We start from the raw sequence: 22,901 nt of genomic DNA, 5'->3' as shown, positions 1-22,901 counted from the left end.
GGAAATAGCTGCGTGAACCCCAGCGTCGGGCACGCTCGGGCAACGCTTCTCGTTTGCATTCGCCCTAACGCTCAGAGCTGCTAATCCAGTAAGTTCAGCAAAATTAAATACCAAGGAACGAAGGAAGTGGCGGCAATCCCGGCACTGCTCTGAAGATTAATTTGTATAGTAGCACAACGATAACCTTTTACACTAATTGGAGCACGGAAGATCCAAACTTTACTCCCCCCTGGAAAGCAGCGACCTGCTGAGGATGCCTGCAGCAGTTGGCAGTGAAACCACCGCAGAGAAATTAAGCCAGCTTGGAGAGTCATATTCCTGAAAGTAACGTGCATTTTCATTTTCTTATTTTAAGCTTTACTTCCCTAATTATTTCCAATTTTGTAATGAAGAATGTTGTCGTTTTCTCGAGTAAAAGCTGTTTGCATTTTTAGTTTTTCTCATGTTTAAAGTAAGCTCAGACTCATCTGAATCAGGTTTCACAAAAGGAACAAATCCACATTAATCGACACTGCAGAGAAACTTGTATGAACATCTGTAAGACAGGCTTGGGGCTCTTGAAGGCTGGGACAGCTCTTGCCGAGGGTAAGAGAGGGAGTTTGGGGAATGGGCGTACTGTTGAGAGCTCAGCAACAGAAACAAGTTCCCCTTTGTAGGTGTTAATAAAAGCTGCTTCGGCAAAGGGGAGATGGCAGACCATGACTTCAGGAAAAATCCCCTACTGCCACGTTATGTTCTTAGTAAGATTTACTATGTGAATAACTGAACCCACCCCGAGTTACGCTTGCTACAGTTAAAAGATGCATCACAAGTTGCTATCACCCCTCATGGTTTGGAGCACAAACCGATCATGAACCAGCCCCCAGCAGCTGCCTGACACGAGATGCTACGTCGATATAAGCCACGCATGCAGCGTATGGATTGGAAGTGCTTAACTGCATCTGTGATGACTTCTTTTCATGATAAAGATCTCTAATCAGCAAGAGAGACCCTGATATCAGTCTGCTCAGGTCATTTATGACATACACAGATAAAAGCCACTTTTCACCTTCACGCAGAACTCCAGCTAGGCCAGCTTACTATCCAGATGTCAGTTCTCAGAGCAAAATCAAACACGTAGTTCTTTTCGATGCAAAATCCTGCAAGGCAGAACCACTTACAAACCCATGCAAAGAAATCTGTATTTCCAGCAGAGGAGCTGAGCGAGTCTCTAGCTTGCTTTACAGGATGGGCCGTGCTTCTGCAGCCTCCTCCTCCTCTCTGTCCGACGAGCTGCACACAGCAGGGCTGTGCTATCAGTGCCCACACACAAACTCTGAACTACTGCCTCCGACCGCCCGCCGAGAGCTGCGCCCGAGCCGTGCCTTCACTTCAGCACCAACAAAACCTGCCGCTTATGCAAAGACTTGCATTACCAGCGATGGAAATCCCCAAAGCCCTTTGTTCTCCAAAATGAGTTGAAAGTATTTCAGGTTGCAATGCTAGCAAAAAGTAAGCAGCAACGAACAAAACCGGCACCAGTAGCTTGGGAGGAGAAGCCCAGAAGGACCAAGGGCTCCAACACCCATGCCTCCGGGCGATGCCCCATGCCAAGCTGGCACACCAAACTCCTGCCGTGGGCAAAACAACCCACGCTGCAAAAAGGACAAGCTGTGAGAGCGGGAGTTTCCCTGCACTAGTACAGACAGCAATGTGTCGTTTCCTGAACAGGTCTCTGCTGGGAGAGGCGGAAGAGAAGGGGCAGGAGAAGCGTTTGTACCCTGCATTGCAAAAAAGGATGGACAGAATTTTACCCAGAGAGCACATGGGAAGTGGTGGAAACCAAACCCCAGTATTCCCTAAATCTGGGTCCCTTATAGCCTTTCCAAAGCCAGAGTACAATGCATACACATGCACACAAAGTTTCAAAAAGTCTGAATTTGTGTCATTATCAGTGCTGCAATAAAACATTTGAAGCATGGAGACAACTGGAACTGAAGCCCCATTCCTGCGTGCCTCAGGCGTTGAGGTTTGTAAGAAATACTACCCTGCAATGACTGTGGGCTGCTTATCTTCACTGAAACATCAACTCTTCAGTATCTAAGTCACCCAGTGCTTCTGCATGTTTCACGCCCCGGCAAATGGCTCTGCGCTGGATGCACAGCCCAGCACTCGTTCGTATGATGCAGGAAAGCCTTAACAGTCCAACAAGCTTCAAGAAGAACTGAGAAATAAGGACTATGCTCCCTCTCCTGAAATTGGGGAGAAGAGGGAGGAGAAAAAGCAAAAGCTTTTTTTTCACCTCTGCTAGCTCCTACGAGCAAAAACTGGGAGTCAAGTGCGTTTTGCTTGGTGGTCAGTTCAACCACTGCAGCAAAAATGCAATTTAGACTATGCAAGTGGGAGCATTTCCCCATAAAGCGACAAATCCTCTGCTGCAGCCTCTGAGCACAGGCTGTAACCACGCAGCATGCGGTCCCGGGCACATCAGGAAATGGTTTCGACAACTGATACAATTCTTGCTGCGGTGCTCTGCTCAGCCTAAGTCATGAGTAATCTGCTTCTGGTGTGGGGATCTGTGGATCTACAGCAGAAAGGAGAATTATTCATATATGGCATGCATATTTTTGCAAAACCCTTCAGACTGAACTCAACCAGGAGCCTCCGGGGCTGCTGAGCACCCTCCCCGGGCAGGCTGTGCGCAGCCATATAAGGCTGGCAGGGCCCGACCATCCGCCCCGCTGCCTCTGCTAACCCCGGGAGAAACAGCTCCTCGCTCAACAGCAGCAAAGCAGATGAAGCATCTAATGCTGTCGGCCACGGAGGGCAACAGAGACATAGTCCTTAAAGCACTTTGCTCTCGTGGCTGCGCCAGCTCAAGTGACATCTCGCTAGTTAATACGTCCCTCCTGTGGAAGGGCAGGGAGCAGAGAGCTAGGAGTTCCCTCTTATAATTAGCTCCACAACTGAAAGGCAGCAGCTCACATCTTCTTCCACAAAGCACGAGCCCTCTGCAGAAAGGGCAGCCTCCCAGAGAGCCCGGTTGTAACGTGTTCAAGTGCAGAACTCACACGTTTCCTGCAGCTCTCAGCCCACCGCAACACCAGGACCGCCGAGCATCCTGCACCGTTACTCGCCTCCAGTGCTAGAGCTTCGGAGCCCAAACATGTAAAGCCTGTTTAATGCTAACACAACTATTGACATTAAGGTCACACCGAGAGGAAGACACTTCAGTGGCAACGCAGCTATCGCTTCGCCATGCTCGCCCTATGCACGCACCGTGGCAGGCAGCCCCAGTGGGTGCGGGTCCCTCCGTGCGGCACGGCTCGGGCTCTGCCGCAGCCGCTCTCTGCCTTCCCTAGCAAGTCTCCGCCAGCAAGCGTGTGCCAAGTCGCAGGCTCAGGCCTTTGAAAGTGTTGACAAAGGCGAGATAAATTAAAAGCAGTGGCTTGCTTGACAGGCAGGTACAACAGCGTCTGGAAGGAGGAGGTCTAACGACCAAGTGCTTTTACCCTGAGTCACTGCTCCAGCTCACGCTCCAGAGTTAACTAGGAACAGGGCAATTTGCTGCACGATGTCCTTCGGCCACTTAGGCTGGATCTCAGCTCAGACCCGGAGGACAAGAGCCTGCAAGTTTCTTCTCCGCTGACAAGACCAGAATTAAGTGAGCAGAAAGGCTCTTCCCCATCCTTACTCAATACCACTCTCCGCAGGTCTGCGCTGATGCCTCTGAATGGGAAGCATAAAATTATTTGTGTCCTAGTTATTTAGCCAGCGGGAGATAACTCCAGTTCCCGGCGTCCCTAGCGCCGCTCAACAAACCTGCTCTGTAAATAACATGCAGCCTTTAAGCAGCCGCAAGTGGATGAAATAAAATGGGCGCTGATTCATATTATAACTGATCCTCTCCCTCCCGAAGCACCTGCGCCAACATTAAGCTTCTTACACAGCGCAGACAAAACCCCGTATTTACATATCCTGTGCTGCTGGGCTCAGCCTCATTTGCCAGGGTAAATGCTGGTATCTTCCCAATGCAACAGGGCAGCTGTTTCACCTCCAGCACCCCTGCTCCCAGTTTTTGCCCCCCTCCTAGCAGTCCCACGCTGTGTCCCGGCAAAGCACCTGTGCAGAGGCAATGCTCTGGCTCTCGGCACGGCTCCTGAACCAGACCTGTGCATGTATGGTGACACAGAAAGGGGAACGGGGCAGATGCTACCAGCATGCTTGATAACCGAATTTCTGCCTGGGATTTTCGCATTGGTTATTTGTCATTTTCCTCATTTTGTCAATAATATGATCTCAGTCGTAAGAGGAATTACTATCATCAACACGGGTGGGATTGCAGGGGAAGTGACAGAACAAGAGACACAGCATCACTGGTGCTTGCAAAGCTCAGCTTCAGCTCCTGGGGCCTGGCAGAAACTCCTGGGGGAATGCTGAGAAACTGGAGCAAGGAGATGAAAGGGAAGTGGATGATATTTGTTTCCTTAGCAGAATACAGTGGATGTAGGCTTTAATTTTTATTTAAAGGTAACATTTGTACACAGCTTCCTGCACAACTGTTTACTGCAAACTACCGATACTGAGAAGGATGAAAAAAAGCTGAATGAGAGGAGGCAGAGCTGAAGTCTGGAGCAAAACAAGAATCTGGGAATGAAGAGGAGAAACATGAACTTATATATCCTTAAACTCAGGTTTCATCTCAATAACATCACCTCAAGCCCAGTCAAAACCTAAACGCCTCAAATAAAGCCCCAGAAGCAGCAATTTCAGCAGAGCAGCCCACACGCTGAGTCCCGGTCAGGCCACACTCAGAGCCCAGACTTCTGCGTGAAGCAAGACCAGCCGAGTCCGACACAGACGCGGCATTTACAGCCAGAGGAGGAGGAGGAGGAGAAACTCCTCCCTCACACAGCACGCGCTTGCGAGATCACCACATTACTTGGTCCTTCCATTGCTTACTGCAGAACATCTTACAAACGCACAGTACTTGCAGAAGACAATCTTCCAAAGCATCCCCCCATTGCCCGGCCGACTCAGGTCTATGCGGCCGCAGCACTTCCCGGGAAGTATTACAGCCACTGAGAAATAAAGTGGACCCCATCAGCTGGCAGAGTGCAATAAACAAATTTGATTCCAGTGATAACAGCCCACAGCAACCTCCTGCCACATGCAGTACTGCCACGGCTTGAAGACATCAGGCACAAGGGGCAGCATCCCTAAAGCAAGGCAAATGAACCAAACACGCTACCTTTTTCCCCGTTTGTTTCTCCACCATGTCGTTGCTGAGAGAGAAATCTTCTGGCTGTGGTGTTTTAGAACACCCACCCTTGGGCATCGTTCTGCCTTCCTTACTTGATCTTCATTTATGCTGCCATCGCCTCATCATCAACCGTCTGTTTAGAAAGAGGAAAAGAGAAGTTAGACATCTCAAAAGGATCTTTCCACTTGGGGGGAAAAAAGGCAAGACACTTCCCATGGGTATAAACCCACACCGAACTCTTCAACAGCAACACCAGGATGGCCGAGCACCTCCAAATGCCACACATGCAGATCAGAGCGGGCAAAACCACTGCTGGCTTCTGCCACCTTTCGCATGGGAAGCAAGCTAGGACCTGCAGCTGCGAACAGGACTTGTTCCATGTGCAAGGGATAGCCTAAAATGGATCATGCCCAAACGGAGAGCAATATCCCTCCTGTTCTTCACCTACAGCATCACTGCAAGCCTACATAAAGCTTCTTGCAGCTACAGCTCCGTCCAGAGAGCAGGGACATGGGGATGGACCCTCTGGGTACATGTCTGGGGCAAGGACAGCCCTGCTCCCCTAGTTTGCCACACTGAATTCCCAGACACTTGCAGGACCAACACACACATCACTAAATTACAAAACCTACTTATAAAACGCACTTTTTGAACACGTTGTCATTATGAGATTAGACCAGAAACCGCCAATGGGTCACAGCGTTCCCGGAGCGGTTTGCCACGAGCTCCTCACCGCCCGGCACTGCCACCGTGCCTTGGCCTAGGTGAGACGATTTGGAGAATAACAAAGCACTCCCTGCTCCTGCCATGTGTTGCCTGGTTACAGGACTGAAAAGACAACTGACATCTGAAATACAGCGAAGCATGAGCTGCAACAGGGATCAGAAATACCGTCTGAAGCCAAAGCAGGCGAGGCCTTTTTAGGTGAACAAAAATATCTCCTCTCCTGAGACCAGAGGCTAAAAAGCATCCGTGCAACAGTATATCTCCGAGAAGTGACCCACATCAATCCCTACAGCAAAGGTCTCGTTGTACTTACGCTGAAACGGCATAAACAGGCACCATTTGAAAACTCTTTCCCCAGCTAATTGCCACCTGACAACACTACACATTGCACCCATTAACTTCTTATAATAGCGGCTGGGTTTCTGCAGAGCTACAATTGCAGGAAATTGTCCAGGAACAAAGTCATGCAGCGCTCCATCACAAGATGGGAATTCTGTGGGCGGGGAGAGAGAAAGAAAACAGAGGGGAGGAGAGGAGCCAAACCCTCCCGACTGCTCAGGGCCAGGCGATGAAGCAGTGTGGACCTTGAACCGCGTCCTGGGCAGCACCAGGAGAGCCCAGCACCATCTTGCCTGGGTGGCTGGGGCAGGACAGGAGGTTAAGGGCTGGAGGAACACTTAGTCCGGTGCTTTCATCAGCCTTGTATTTTAGAAGTTCCCTGGAAATCCCTTCATAATATAATGTTTCATTTATGCTTCAGAAGCTTTTGGGCCCTTTGGGTTGGTTTGTGGTTTTGGGGTTTTTTGAAAGAAGAAAAAAAAAAAAAAAAAAAAGGGGATTCAGAGGCCCCAGCCCAGCCCTGCAGCAGCAAAAATTCCCAGACCAAAGCACCAGCCTCAGACAGTGCTAGGACACCCCGGCGCTGGCATTTTCAGCAGGAGACTGTGCTTTCCAATGCAGCTTAATCCTTTGCCCTAACTCCTTCGCCTGGGCTACAGGAGGACGGTTACCTGTGTTTAGGGACAGAGGCTTCAGGAATGGAGGCCTCTTCATGTCCCCTTGCTTGATGTGGTGACCAAGTGCCGTGCTGAGTTTTGGGACCCCCAGCCAGAAGCCCCCAGCCCTTTCCTTTTGGATGTGAGAGCAGGAAAGGACCTGAACTGGCAAAGACACAAGCAGGCTGATTAGCCCTCCTCATCGCTGCAGCTGGGAAGTAAAAACAGGGGGAAGCACAGAAAATTCAGTATACCAACCTAGCATGTCCATAAAGAGAAAATGGAAAAAGAACATCTTCTGTTAGAGCAAGGGAACGACTGCAGAAATCTGTGTCTCCAAATTTCTGCTCTTCATCATTTGAAGGGCCTGCAGCCCAGCCCAAGTGCCAAAGTTCAAGCACCACAAGGGCTGACTGAAAATAGCACCTTAAAAAGGCAGCTCAGCCGTCCTCGGGCACGCTCGGCACCAGCAGAGAGAGGCTGGAGCTTGCAAAAACCCGAACCCAAGAGCGAGTGGCTCTGGCCTCGGCGTTCCCACACACCCAGCCAGGGGTTCACCGGCTATCAAGATGTCACGTTTCACAGCAGCGTGGCTCTCCTGGCGCTGGTGATGCTCCACAGCAGGCATTGCTCCAGAGCCCGAGGTGTCCCCTCGATGTTGCACATCGACAGGGTCCCAGGTGCTGCAATTGCTTCCTCTAGAAGCAGCTTCAGCCATTTACAGCCTCAAGAACCTAATTCTCTCAGCCTTCGGTAACCAATTCATAAAGTTTTAAGAATTTTTTCCCCTCAGTTTCACCTACTGGTGCTCATTAAGGTGCAGATACAGGAGAAATGAGCAAGTGCCTGAGCATGTGCCTGGGAGGAGGCAGGAGCCGGCAGGAGCACTGGGTCAGTGCGGGGGACACAGAGTCGGCCACCTGAACAGATTCACTTCAATATTCACTGCAAATCTAAGAAGTGGAAATTCAGATGATGTGCTGGGCGATGGAAATTTATTTGCACTTTGCAAAGGATATTAAAAACAAGCAGCTTCACTTATGCTGGTCACGAGCGCAGAGACCTGCATGGCTGGGACCAGGGCATGCTCTGCTCCCAACCATGAACAGCCAAGAATTAAAAACACATCGTTTCCAGTGCCTTGCTAAAACTGTTTCATGGCCTGCACACTGTCAATTTATTCTCAAAAAAATTCTGCCCACTCCCGATGTCTTTGTGGCTGTTTGTAACCGGGGTAGGTACCTATTCACGTGGAGCTTCGAAAACCTGTTTAACTGAGAAAAGGCCAGACGGATGCCAGATTAATTCTGCGCCCCTTCTGTTCATCTAGCTGACTCATTACACTTGGAAAGCTGGCTGCCTCTCCATGTAAACAGAGCACTGGCCTGTTTAACAGCTTGGAGGGAGTATTACATTTGCACAACAATTACCAACAACGCTCGCAGTCTTCGTTTCATTTTTAAGCACGTTTAATAAGAGTCAGAAGGGAGGTACAAATTCCCGGTTTGGAAGAGCTAGCTATCCCCAGCTCGTGGGAGCGACGGGCGAGCATTTCAAAGCCATGAATCTAGGGCTGCAGAATTACAATTTGGCTTCAATCCCTCCTAATCTGGGAGCTGGACAAGCCACCCCCTTTCCACGACACCCCTCTCAACCTCACCTCCCTACCAGGAGACAAGCATCACCCTTCCTATTTTGTAAACAATTAACTAAGCTCCTTGAACTAGATGATTACATGTCTGCCGCACAATAAGAAGTGGGAGACCGAGTGAGCTCAACAGAATATAATCCCTCGTACTTCTCCGGGAAAACAAAGGAGCTGTTTACCTCTGGCCAGCGGCCAGCCCTGGCTGCGCGCGCCGCCTTCCCCGAACACGCCAGCCCCTCGGCCTGGCCAGCAGCACCCCTCTGCAGCTGGCAAGGCACGGGTCCCATGCCTCTCCCTTGGGAAAGAAGCTATGGAGAGGGGGAGTCTGCCCCGGGACTCGGCCAGCCTGGACACGGCAGCTCCCGCCAGTTTGGGACGGCTGACTCCAGCCAGCAGCCCCAGGTGCCGGCAGGGAAGGCTGCGGTGGTCCCAGCCCCCGGAGTATCGCACACATGACTTTGGCTGCAGGGAAAAAGCTGGAAAAGCGGACACGACACGCAGCCCGGTCACCCTGTGCGGCAGGGAGAAGGGCAGCCCTGCGGCCGTTCCTGCTCCCACCTGGGCTGGGGACCCTCCTGGTCGCTGCCTCCCCCCATGGCAGGGGCTGGCAGATGGGGGGGTGTCAGGGTCCCCATGGAGCACCCAGAGCACCCTCCTGGAGGGTGGAGAAGGAGGACTCTTGGGAGCTCGACCAGATCCTCTCCTCTCTCCTTGCCGGGGCGAGGAACCAGTGAAAAATGGTTTGGTTTTTGTTGTTTTTCTTTTTTTTTTTTTTATTTCGCCCAGGGCATGTCAAGCCAAAGCCACACACTGAGACCAAACATTTCTGTGGAGGACCTCAAAAGGCAATGATCCCAAAAGGGACGGGAAGGGAAACTGGGGGGGGGGGGTCATCTGTCCCTCTGAGCTGCAGAAGGAGGAGGAGGAGGACAGTGCTGCTAGGTCCATGCCTGGCCCCGCTGGGATGGCTGAGAGGCAGTGCGGGACCAGTTGCACCCGTTAGCCAGGACGGGGCTCCCGGCAAAGGGCAAATCAGGACGGGCACAGATGTACACAGCCGGAGCCCGCTCTCAGCCCCAGCCAGCCAACGCCAAGACCATGCCTGACAGGAGAGGAGAATCCTCATTAACAAACCCAACGGACCCTGGCATACGTTTAAACTCCCTGTCCCTACCCCTCCTGCCTTCACGGGCACAGCGAGCAACATCCGTATCTGTGACAAGTAAGAGAAAACGCAAACAACGCTGAAGTCCTCAAACGCTTTCAGATGTATGCACACCCAAGGCGGAGCGACAGCTTTCCCTGGCTCTGCCTGCACCGCGGGCTGCCCGTCCCATCCCTCCAACCCTGCCCTCCTGCAGCTCCCCGCACGGGCGCTTGCACAGCCTCTCTCGCCCTGCTGCGAGCAGACCGGCCAGGCTCCTGCCATCTCTATCTGAAACCACAACAAATTAGCTCATGCCCGAGTTCTGTGCATTGGAGCCTGCCTATACCCTGCCAGCTTGGGAGTAAAAAAGATTGTGCAGACTTCTTTAAATGCCAGACAATAAGAAGAAAGCTGGCTGGAGGCTCTTACCCATTACAAAAAAACTCCAATGCAAGGACGGCAATTAGAGGCGCAGACGTTATTTGCACAAATCCAACACATTTGTTTGGTCTGAAAAGGTTGGAATATGAACAAGCCCCATCGAAACATGAAAATTTTAAAACCTCAGGCTCCTTTTGAGGACTCTGTCCCAGAAAAACAGGTGTCCTCAAATCTTAGAAAATTGCCTTAAAGTAAGAACTCACATAGATCACGTCCAAAATTTGATCCCTCACCCCTAGCGCTGGAAAGCGTGGGGAGAAAAACAGAAGTTGAGGTCTTCCAACATGCTGAACTGTGCCCTTCTCCATCACCCTGCTGATACCTTCACTGAGATGTTTCTCACCCCAGTGAAGACCACCTCTGAGCTGTGCGGTACGGTGGCACCTGCTGAGTCTGCACTAAAATGACAGTGTACGTCACTAACAGGCTGCATGTTCAAAAAAGCCACCGTCACACCTTCAACCCAGCACTGCCCATGTGCATCCTGTTTAGTGCTGTTTCACCGACATGCTCCCAGCATCAAAGACTTGCTCTTCGCCAGCTTTTTCTTCACCTGTTAGGCCTACACAACTCACGACTAGTACCTAAAATTGCAAGCACTGGCAGGACACGCACTTTGGGGAACAAGGAACAATTGTTCTTTGTGCTTCAGCTCAGCTCCAGAAGAGTAAAGTCCATCTTTTTCCACCATTGGTACATAAGCCCACGAGCAGCAGGAGGCCTGCAAGCCAGCAATGCAAACACAGGTGCGTTTCATTCAGCAGCCTTCCAATGGGTAATCACAAAGATTAGCTATTAATAAAGATAGTGCAGCACAAGGTGCTAATTCTTACAGCATTACCCAAAACAAGGGAAATTGAGAGATCGCTGCGTTTCCCTGCTCTGAACGCAGCCGATGGAAAGCATGCTTGCCTGCTGTCACATCTGGGGCTACCCCAGTTTCACAGCTCCGTCATGCCCTCACCTTCAACTCAACAACTTCTTTCTTTACCCTGGGGAACTTGCTATCTTTTTGTTCCCGGCTTTTGAAGGGGGATGTCGCTCCTTATCAGGAGTTCTTACAGATGAAACATCTTTCTTCACCTCTTTGCACGGCTTCTCCTCTCCTGTTCTCAAAATCAGTACCTGGTCCCCACAATAACCGTCCTTTCTTCCACCTTTCTCAAATATTTATTTCGCCTTAACCCACAGACCTTCTGATATGCCTGTAACTACTCACATCTGGATGTATTTGCATGGGGCTCAGGCAAGGCTTGCTTGGTTTCTCAAATACACACCAGCCAAGTAGACTCAGTAACATGAATTAAAGCAGCTATTAGTATTTCGATCATTTGTGAAACGGATGCCCCTTCCTGGTGTTTATTAGGACCTGCAGAAAATAATGCAACGGAGAAGCTCAGCCTGCCAAGCAGTTTGTGCAGGTGGGTTTGTGCACCCACGTCTCCAAGGACCACAGTAAATATGATGCTCAAGACCTCGCTGGGCACCATGAAAGTCCAACTCCTCAACGGTTCTCCAGCGATGACTCACTACACAAAACCATCCTTGCTAACGGGTTAAACTTAAACCACAAGCCCTACACATGTAACCTGCGACTGTCATTTCCTGCCCCAGCATCAGAAGACTGGGCAATGGTCTCAAATTATGACAACTCTTAAGTTTTTCTATTACTACACTAAGTGTTGTTATTTAACAAGATTATATTTGGAAATTTCTGCCCAACTATCCTGTGATTCAGAATACTCCAGCTGGGACTGTTCTTGGGATACACCAAGTCTGAAATAAAAGCGAGCCCTGACAGTACCCTGCAACCACGAGCAACCACTCCGCCTGTGTGGTTTCTCCGGGAGCAGTTTTTCCCACAAACCCTTCCCTCAATTATCTATATGCAGCTGCCTCTTGATATTGCTACATTTCTGGATGCTGCTGATTATCTGGTTTCTGGCCAAGGTTACAAAACTGTTGTTTCAGTCAGTTCTCCGAGCTGCGGTCTGGGAGTGGGATCAGCTGCGATGAGGAAACCTTTGGAGCAGCCGGCGCGTTACGGGAAGGCTAGAGCAGCGTACAGCCCTGCCACACCACCATTAGTCAGAGTGGAAGAGCGGATTATGACACTGTTGTCCTCTCGGTGTGATTGTGGGATGGCTCCAGATCACCAGCTTGGACCAAAAACTTCCGAGAGGGAGGACTCCACGCTTCACCCATCTCCTCTCCACTTCGCACAGAAAACCATCAGGCTTCAACCAGGGAAGAGCTGTAACCACATCTGCCAACGCAATCATCTACCGGAGTTTTTGCACATCAACCACTTAAAACAGTGATGAACCCACTCGGATATCCCCGCTGCTGCTGCATATGGGGGGGGGTGGGGGAATATTTCCCTAATAAAGTACATCCCAAGGACTGATACAAAGCAATACTGTGCACTTACAGAGTGATCCTCAAAGCTAACTTTAAGCAGACTGCACACTGTATTGCACGTCACATGCATTTAAGAGGAAAAAACTGAAGCCCAAACTATCCTGCACACAGAAAACAGGAAAGAAATACATGAGCCGAGAGATATGAGGAGTGCAAAGCCTTTGCTCGCAGCTCACCATGACGCAAGTGGACGAGCCTCCACGGCACACATGGTCCACGCAACGTGCTGAGAGCCTGTCCTGGAGGTCCCACCGGCGGGGAAAGACGAGGATTCCCTGGGGCTGCTTTATTCTGGTAAAACTTAACAAACAACACAAATCTGCATGATCCGCTCTGCTCCCAGGACGGTTTGGGGAGCCAGGCTCTGGCCCCCCTCCATGCCCGGCAGGGAGCTACGGTTGCGGCTCACTGCGGTTTGCTCTGTTGAAGTGCAGCTCAAGGGGTTCACGAGCATCAGCCAAGCCCCAAAAACGAGCCGGGCCCGATTTTCAAGACAGAGAAACATGCTAGCACAGACAATTCCTGACCACCGCTGTCACTGATTTGATGCCGACTAAATCGCAGTGAACGAAAGGGTAACAGATGAAGCAGCAGCGACTGACGGTGCCCTGGCAGCGAGCTGCGTCACCTACCCCACCGTCCCGGTGGCAGCCCGGGGACCCAGGCGCAAGAGGCTGGCAGGGTCTGCTGGCACGCTCCGCTCCATCCTCGGCCGGGCTGAGGCTCCTCCGTGCTCCCCACCTGCGCCCTTTCCATCTTCCCATTCCTGGCACTAGTGACTTGTCCCAAGGGGAGGCTGCGGGGTGAACACCATTCCTACAGAAAGCTCGTGTCAGCTCCTGCAAGCCCCATCTGCTGCTTAGCTTCAGAAAGGGAAAGCTCAGGAAAGTAACAGAAAGCAGAATGCATTTGTGCTTATTTTCGGCCGTCTAAATTAGCACAGGCGTCTCCGTTACGTGGCTAAATCACCAATAACTTTGTGCCTTGTTCGCCTCCGGGAACTCGGTATCTGCGCTGACGTAACGCAGCTGGGCTGAGGCTCAGCAGGAAGATTTTACCAGCGAACTGAGAGCCGGCCCTGTAAGTTTGGGCTGCTTAAATTAAATATATACTACATATTCCTAGTGTGTATCTCTGTATATACATATGTACATGCACACACATGCATTGACAAACGCACACACATATATAACGTACATACATGCTGCATTAAAACCCCAAATGAGACTTTTGCTCCAGTCCTGCCCAATTTTCTCCACTGCATGCTTCATTATGTAAAAGTCTAAGACAAAGACCAGCTTTTACTACAAAGGAACCTACATGACTTAAACAAGCCCTTAAACCCAAGAGAGGAGATGACGACCAAGCACGTTAAACACATGAGAAAGAACAAACCAAAAATATTTTGCAAAAGGTGCCATGGCCATTGCAACAGGATGCTTCAAGTTGAGGAGACCCTCAGCTTGGAGGTCTGCTACGACCAGCCTCACGCAGCATGGGCTCTGCGGACGCCAGCTACAGCCTAATGAAAGCCCCGCTCCGAGCCTTGGCGGATTTGAACAAATGCTTCGGGATCTCTATATTTAAACTTGTGTTCAGTCCACGATGTCGCAACAGCCAAGCAACATCTTCTCCCAGCTGCGAGCATGAAAGACCATGGTAAACTTAGCAAAACATTTCTCTTCCTCCCCGTTCTTGCACAATTCTTCCCAGGTTCCCTCTCCCCGACTCAGCATCCGTGTGCCCACTGCAAACATGCAAAGCTTGCTCCAAGCATGGGAACCTCAGGAGTATTTTGGTGAGTTTAGGAGCAAGGACTAGGCAACAGAACAAATCTCACAAAACCCCACTTTTCAGGCAGGGGCCCTGAAGGCATCAGGCTTTGGGGAAAAAGTAAACACAGAACTTCACTGATTTACTCTCATTTGGGGTCTGCAAACCCGGGAGTTTTGTTTTGGGACATCTGGCTCTTCCTCCTTTTCAACTGAGGCCAGTGGGTTTGAGATGTTTTATCCATATACAAAACACTTTGCAGCAAAACTGGTATTTGTTTGCCATACTACTGGCAGCTTTTAAATGACAGGGCAAGAACTGAATACAGATGCCCAGAACCAGGAAAACCCAGAACCTTTAAGTATCATTCTGTTAGAGAAGGGAAGACAGCGAAAACTTGGATGCTCTGATTTTCCAGACTAACTTGAAGACTTCAGTTACACAGGGCTTACATAAGAAGTGCCACATAAGCCTCCCAAACCTTCTATTCGCTCCAAGTTTTATTCACCCCCCAATACTGGAAACACACAGGAAGGATAATAACCCCCGACTTAGTGTTGGCAAGAACCTGCCTTCGAGCAGAGAGGTGGAGCAGGCAACCCGGAGGTCCTCTCCAACTGACATTGCCAGGACACGGCACAAGCTTCACGCACGGCACTTCTGACACCGGGCTTTGGAAAACTGGCCTCCTAAACCCCCAAACACCACAGTAGGAGATGCACATCCTGAGAATATCCAAGGCACCTAAACTAGCTTCTGCTCTGAAGGAGTTTCCTTCTCCTCTAACAAACCCACGGCCATAAGCAGACAGACCTCCCACCTTCAGCACTCGCAGGCGTCACTGTCCACCACGAGGTACAGCAGCCAAATCCACCGCCACCAAAAAAAACCAGTGTAGGACAATGCATCAAAGCTGCAAACCCATTGCACTCCCAGCAAAACACCAAACTCATGTGACATTCTCCCTCAAGATATGGAAAAGACTGATTCATCGCTCACATTAAACTAGGAAGTCCGTAAGCATGAAAGGAACTTGGAGGGGGGAGAAGTCTAGGCCATGTCAAGTTCCAGTTTTCTGCCAGCCAGGGCAGCACTCAGGCAGGGAAGCCTTTCTCAAGAACGCATCACGGAGCAAGCACGGCACGAAGCCAACGTCGGGCAACAACCGGGCTACGGAGGGGGAAAAGCTTCTGCCGGTTTCAAAGGTCTGTGCTGCGGCGCAGGCAGGGAGGGAAGGGGGAGTGGAAGGTCTGCTGCGCAGATTTCTGGGCTGCAGGGCAGCCACACACACGGTGCTGCTCTCGGAGCTGGATCCACGCACAGTTTTGAACTGCTAATGCTTCCTCCCAGCCACTGCCGCTCCCCCTCTCAGCAAAACTGTCACCACACTTTTTGTACTACTTAAAAAGACGCCACGGCTCCCCGAGTCCCAACACGCTGATAAGAACAGTGGATTTCCCAGATTATTTCAGCCTGAGCTGGAAGCAGAGCTCCGTCTGGAGCTGTGCGTCTGCTGACGACAGACCACCACCACGCTGCTATTTAACAAGCTGTACAACAGGAAAAAAGCTTGCTGTGGCTTCTGTGGGGCTCCGCGTGCTGCAGCCAACGCAGAAAAAAACCGAAGCATGAGTTTCTCCAGGCAAACCACATGCCCTCTGCTGCTGGCTGCCAGGCGTACGGGGAGAAGCACCTTGCCGGTTACCTTTGTCACTTCTGCTCATCTTGCTTCAGAAGCCAAATTCCCCGTCCAGTTTTCCCATTCCTGGTCCAGCAAACAGTGCCTCCACTGCCACGGGCGCCGGCAGGGTCCCTGCCCACAGCCGTGCCGATGCCAGGATGCTCTCGCCTGGCCCAGCACACTGCCAAGGACCCTGGCTGTAAACACGTAAAAACAAAGTGGCCATCCTCTTCCAGGGGATGGCAGGAAAGGTTCGGGCACAACACAACCCTGCTGCTGGTTTGCAAAGAATCAAATCAAGGTTAATTCTCCACAAATCCGCAGGTCTCCTCTCTTCTTCCTCCATCTCTCAAATTACAGTGCTTTTGAAAGTGATCTATTGTATATAAAGACATAGGAATGCATTTACCAAAAGGGGTATGTTCTTGTATAGGGGAAATTCAATTTTCTCTACGAAGCTATTGTTGAATGTGTCATCAGAGCAGGAGTGATGGAAAGCTATAAAAATGGGCCTGCTCTAACAGATCGTTTCCATAAGGACACGGGCCCCTACCCTTCAAAAAAAATTGAGAGCCTCTCCTGACTTTGAGCCTAATTAAGTTAAACGTACACGAGGCCTCTTGTAAGACAATTTGTTATAAAGCTACTGCTTAAACTGCTCGCCAAAAACCGAGCCAAGTAAGAATATCTGGAGCTGTGTTTCAGCAGCTGACCAAACACGTGCCGTGTTGGGAAGCATGAAGCTCTGCAGATGCCCCTGTCCCACGGCACATCCCCACCGTGGCTCACCCAGGAGCCTGAGCATCTTCAAAAAGGCAATATTCAGACAAAACATGCATGTGGCAAGTTAAGGGAAAAAACCCCAGATTCTCTGCTGCCTCCTTGTCTTCCTTAAAAAAGAAAGGTCTGTCTCCCAGCTGCGTGCTGGATTCGCCTGCCTCCCCCAGGCTGGGGAGCCCAATGTGACAACATGGAGCTCAGTAGCAAAATTTGGAGAAGGGAGGGATCAAAGTCAGGCTTATTGACCCCAGGGGAGAAAAACAGAAGCCACAAGTGAAAGGTAGTCTCTGCCCCAAGAGCAGCCCAAAGCCAGTCTGCAGACAGATCAAAATAACACATTAAGGGACCTGTAGGGCTAAGCCTTGGAGCATAAATCATTAGGATACAGGTAGGAATGGTACAACCGGAGTGGTGCTATTTATACCTGGTCCCCCAGGTCTGCACCAGGCTGACGTGGCTGGCACCTGGCAGACCACACATGTGCTCTCATCAGGATCACAGCAGGCAAAGGAGACATTTTCGGTCATCCCAGTAACACTACACCAAGCACCACACCACCTGCGAACGACAGCCTCGAGAGGTGAGCACAACCAGCTTCTGTCTCTGTGATCCGAGGACTAAACCTTCTCACAAGCCGGGACGCAACCCCCGGGCTGCACGGCGGTACCCAGCCCGGCACGGGGCCATGCCGAGCCTGCTCCCACCCGCACCGGGAGGCAGATGCCCGCTGGGGTGCCGGCGGAGAGCTCGGCCCCGGGGGGGCCTTGAGAGCACAACCGGAGCGTCGGGCTTTGACAGTCTCGGTGCTTTGTGCTCCCGGCTCAGTCCTTTACCGCACGTACCTGTGCGGTGAATTAGGGCGCAGCAAATGGCTCAACCAGGTCTATGCCTGCAAACTGCTTTTACCCCCCAGCCAAGCACAATGGCACGGGAGACGGAAAACACCGAGAGCTGCAGTTCCCACCCTCTGCACGGTGAAGCCCTGCCACCTCCCCAGAGCTTCCCGTGGACCCCGCAGCCTTACCGGCAAGCTCCTAACCGAAAACAGCCCAACCAGCTCTGAGGACCACTGCCCAGCGCTCCCAGAAAACACCGTGGTTTGCGTACCACAAACTTCAAGCTGGAGAACATGGGACTCATTACTTAAAGACAAGGGTATAATATGACATCTGAATTCACCAGTGGGCTCCGTGGCTGCCCGAGCGGCGGTACCGTGAGCTCCACAACCTGCAGGAGCAACGCTGGAATTTCAGGGCTTCGTTTGGCTGTTTACTTGCTTAACTGATTGGCATCAGCAGAGTTAAACGCTCTGGGAGAGGGGTTTTACATCCTGCACGCTCCGTGCTGGCTTGGGAGAGAGCATTTCTCATGGCTGGGTACATCCCATCTACCCTCCGAGCTCTGTTTACCCACGATAGCAGCGCGCTGCCCCGGCTGTGCAAACACCGGCCCTGGGAGCCGCCGGCACCCGCGCAGTATCGTGGCAACGTGGCTGAAGCCAGCTTTGCAAACTCACAAAGTGTGCAAATTAATTTCATTATCCGCTCTTGCACATCATGAGGAGGGAAAACAAATAACCTGCCTGAAAGTACATTCTAGTAATTATTAACACGGCATAAGTTAACCCCAGGGGAGTGGGAGGAAAGACCGGCCAGAGAGGAGAGCCTGGCACTTGCCTGTTTGCTAGAGCATACAGCACGTCAGTACCTTTTAAATATAAAATCCAGCCTTATGCTGCATTTTATTCCCTTTAGCCCAAGGACTCTTCATTTGCTTGGCTGAACCTACACATTCTCCTAAACATTTACCAAGTAAAACTGACCATTCAAATATTTCACCAGCAAAGCTCTTCCCTTCCGTTTGCTTTTGCTTTGACGTCTCTCTTCCCCACACACCCCAAAGGCTCTGGAGGCACCCACCCCTTCGGCAGAGCTGTCAGGATTGTACATGAAACCTTCTTTAGCGATGACTAAAGCCCAGGTATGCACTGAGCATTCTGGTTGCTATTTTACTTTAGATTAAAAACATCCTTCAGTTTAGCAGCAATACTGGTCTGTACCAGTAATTCCCCCCCCCCTCCCCCCATACACAGGAGAGCAAAAACTGAGATTTAACACCCTGCAGCACACAATAATTTAATCCAGCGCTGTATGTCTGGATTACATGACCCCTTCCCCAATACCGACAGGCACGAAACCGAAGTCATAGCAAAATATGCATTTACGAAGCTGGAGTTTTTGCCTGTAGAATTCATGCAATTACCTTAATTCTTAGAAATCCTAGTAGCTCCGATGTCACCCATGACAAAATGGCTATAGATGATAATGAACCTACAGCTCTACCACAACAGAAAGTACTCCTGAACACCGCACCATGCCAGGAGCCAAGGAGATCCCTCCCTGCCTGTTCCAGCTGTCTCCACGCAACAGGGCACTTGGAAAACACCTTCCGAGATGCCCAGTTTGGGGGGGATTTAGCTTCATCGTGGAAAACCGAGGGGATCTCAGCTTGGAGGAGAGCATAGTAGACCACTACGAAACTACAGCAGGGCTGTGGCAGAGCTCCAGCAAATCTTAAAGCATTATTAGTAAGCCATTAAGAGGCACTGTCAAGACAGATAGGCTTTAAGATTACTTTACAAGGCAGTTGTCAGGGATTTCAGGATGCACTGGTTGCTGCAGCAGCTCAATTTTCACTTTAAAAAGACTGTTGTGTGAGCATTGTTTTATAAGGGACCTCACAGTAATAAGCCGAGATGTTTTTCAAGGCAGCTAACATAGCCAGATTTTAAAACCCTGCCTGGCATCAGCACGAAGTGCCTGCATGCACGCACCGGGGTTCAAACTGAATTAGTCAGAGCCCGGTTTGGACGCGGTTCCTGTACAAACCTGCTCCTGCGGAAGCGTTCAGCTCCCTGCAGACACAGCCTCGGGACGGAGCAGCCCGACCCAGGAGCGCAGACACACACCGCGGCCGTAAGCCCAAGACGGGCTCTTCTACCCCACACCCCGGCACAGCCGCCCTCCCTGCCAGGCTGTTCGGTGCTGCCGGAGAGGCAGTTCACCAAAGCACATCAGTCATATGCTCTGGTCCTCCCTGTCCTTGTCTTGTTTTCGGAAGGAGAGTGCAGGCTGCATATCTACAATACTTGAAATGAACTCCCCAGCGGTTCCAAAAGCTTTTTACTCGCCACGTTTTTGAGAGTATCAATATAAACAGATCCACACAGAAATTCTTTTATGTTCTAATGGCTAACAGCCTTGGTGTGCTGCTCTGCAAGTCAGATTACCCTGAAGAGCTTGGGAGCGCAGTGACTTTCAAAGCCTTCCCCAGCCTTCCCTCTCCTGCCCCACCAGAGACCACTAACAAGCAAGGAGAAGCAGCGGCTCAACATGGGACCTATATGCTCCATTCATATCACATCACCGTATCACTGCCTGTCTATATAGGTAGAGGTCTCCACTGACTGAATCCAAAGGTATTTTCATGCCTCTCTCTATTTCCAAGCTGTTTCTATATGACCCACACACCGTCACAACCTACTTTCACTAAGTTAAATAAAAGTGCAAGGATTTGAAGACAAGTCACCCATTCCTTTGGCACTAGCTTTCTGGGTTTGTGTTTTACTTTCTCCTTTCTCCGCCTCCCCTCAGACCTCCCGAAACAGATTTCCCATTACTGCTCTGTACCTCCCCACCCCGCTGGACCCGTAAGTGGCCACATGGTTTTACAAGAACAGCTTTAACCAGCACGTTTAATCCAGCTTGCCTTTTTTTTTTTTTTAAATCAGCAGTACGGTTTTCTATACTCTAAGTCAATGTGGAATCAAAGATCATCCACAATATCATTTCCACTCTCTTCCATTTCAAAGGCAAACTAAACATTTCACAGAGCGCAGAGCCAAGACCCTTATGCCATGAAGAGAGCAATTTTCTGACTTTCTAATGTTACAAAGCACCTGTTTCCAGTTCTGATGGGCCATCCTTATTCTTTTGCATCTTTAACATGTGACTCAAGTCTTAGGCCGAGTTTTGTCCTCATTTTAGTGCAAGTTAAACACTCTGCTGCTGCCATCAGCCTAAAGGTGTGAGTCACAACCAAGCCTGCATATGAAGCAATTTATTTAAAATTCAAGGGAACATGTTAACACCTCAGTACTGTATGGGTAAAGTCTATCTCTACCCCATCGCACCGAACTGCTGTGCTGCAGCAGCTAATCCGCTGGGGTTGGCGTGCTCTGGGAAACATCTCCAGCCCTCCCCATTCCCAGCAGCTCCCACAGCCTGGCCTGCAGCACACAGGGGAGTTTCATTGACTGGTGTTCCCTCCAAACCCACCTTCTATGCAACGATAGCAAGGGAAACGCTTGCACGAAGTCCAAGAGACAATGGCAAGGAAAACTCTAGGGGCAATTACCCTACAACATGCTCTGAAATGCAGTTCCTTCTCAAGTGGGCAGGGCAGGCTCAGGTTCGGAAGGACAGCTGAACGTAGCCCCTATGTAGAAATTATACTTGGCAATGTTTTATAAAAAGTGGTATTATTTATTCGTTTTAGCAAACCCTGAAACTCCTTGCTACTCTGAAATTTTCCAGTTTTGAGTTCCATAGGCTTTACATTTTTCAGTGCTAAATTCTCCCATAAAATAAAAGGCCAAAACCAATTGAAATGTTGTCATGCTTTCTCTACTACTCACCTCTGATGGCTACCCTGTAAACCTATGTCCATTAAGAAGCCTTAAAAACTTTAAAAAGATAATCTTACTGCAGAGTTCAGTTTGCTGATCACGGTGAATGGGCCATTACACAAGAGCACAGGCTGCAAACAGTATCATGACACCTAGTAAAGGTCAGACCCACATCATTTACTTATTTGTTTCAGGTGAGGACATGACCCAAGCCACCTCTCATTCATCTGCTTTAAACTGCACATGCCTCCTCCAGCCTGATCTGTGCTTCTACCAGAGTCCCTGCCCGGGGACCTGACTGTGATATTCAATTCCTGCAGCAACACTGCGAGTTTTCAATACGCTTTTCAGCCTTTCTAATGACTTCCTATACTATTTTCTTAACAATTATCTGCTTTCCAGTGAAATAGTGGTTTACACTGTTTTTCAGGAAACATCGCTATGGCTTCTTCCAGCTTTCCATCAGCAATTCCAACATAACTGCTCACTACCAAGTAAATCAAGGAATTTATGTGGCTTGAAAACATTTTTGCCATTTTTTATGTCCAGTTCTGCTGCCAGCCCGGTATCCGTCTGACATGCCTGCACACCACGGCGCAGCAGGCAGCAACGAGGGGCAGCTGCCTTTGGCACAGCCAGAACAAAAAGCCACTGCCAACGTCCAGCAGCAGTTCCCTAAACCGCGTCCTGAATTAACACCAGATCAATAGGCATGTGGGTGACCGAAATCGCCATTACCGCCACCCGCCGCCGATCGACTCAGCCCTGTGCCGCAGCGGGCACTCACAGCTTTGCTTGCCGAGTGTTGCTTTTGTCAGAACTACTGGCTGAAGCCACCATGAATGCCATGTCATTCCATCAAGTGCAATCATTTTCTGGGCCATCCCCCGAGCTGAATCGTGGAGCCCGTCTGGGTTGAAAATCCCTCTGCAGTGGAGTTCCTCTGAACTGTATCAGCTCCTGGACTTATTTTTCTTGGCAGCTGGAGAGGCAGGATGGCGACAGCATGCTCCAGCACCACCTCGACACAGCTCCGAGACCCTCTTGTACTCCCAGGCTTGGTGCATGGACACCATCAAGGTATTGATGCTTACAAGAGCTGCAGCTCAGGAAGGTAGCTCAGTGTGGTGGGACTCGAGGGCCAGGTCTCCAACCCACACTGCCCGGCTAATTTGTCACTTGACAGAGGTCAAACAAGCCTTCACAGAAAATAGCATGGGTGACAAGCCTCCTTAAGGCCAGACATCAGCTACAACTGGCTTAAATGCCACTCGCTAACAAAACCATCCAGTGGTACTCCACCGCTGGCTGCTGCACTATACCAGGAGCCACCAGAGATGGATTTCTGGAGCCTCCTGTC

The 22,901-nt window shown here is 50.5% G+C and overlaps 1 protein-coding gene across 7 annotated transcripts in view; it reads right to left on the bottom strand.

The window, feature by feature from the left end:
* ANKRD11 (ankyrin repeat domain containing 11) overlaps positions 1-22,901 on the bottom strand; it is a 159,902-nt gene that overhangs the window by 35,345 nt on the left and 101,656 nt on the right. For all 7 annotated transcript variants that reach the window (XM_075039789.1, XM_075039792.1, XM_075039793.1 and 4 more), the window contains one exon: positions 5,231-5,375. In XM_075039789.1, the coding sequence (XP_074895890.1) occupies positions 5,231-5,317 (87 nt within the window). In that variant the 5' untranslated portion in view covers positions 5,318-5,375. The remainder of the gene's footprint in view (positions 1-5,230; positions 5,376-22,901) is intronic.

This window comes from Buteo buteo, chromosome 11, assembly GCF_964188355.1.
Source record: "Buteo buteo chromosome 11, bButBut1.hap1.1, whole genome shotgun sequence".
In the NCBI taxonomy this organism is placed as follows: Eukaryota; Metazoa; Chordata; class Aves; order Accipitriformes; family Accipitridae; genus Buteo; species Buteo buteo.
This window is presented reverse-complemented; position numbering and strand designations above follow the sequence as displayed.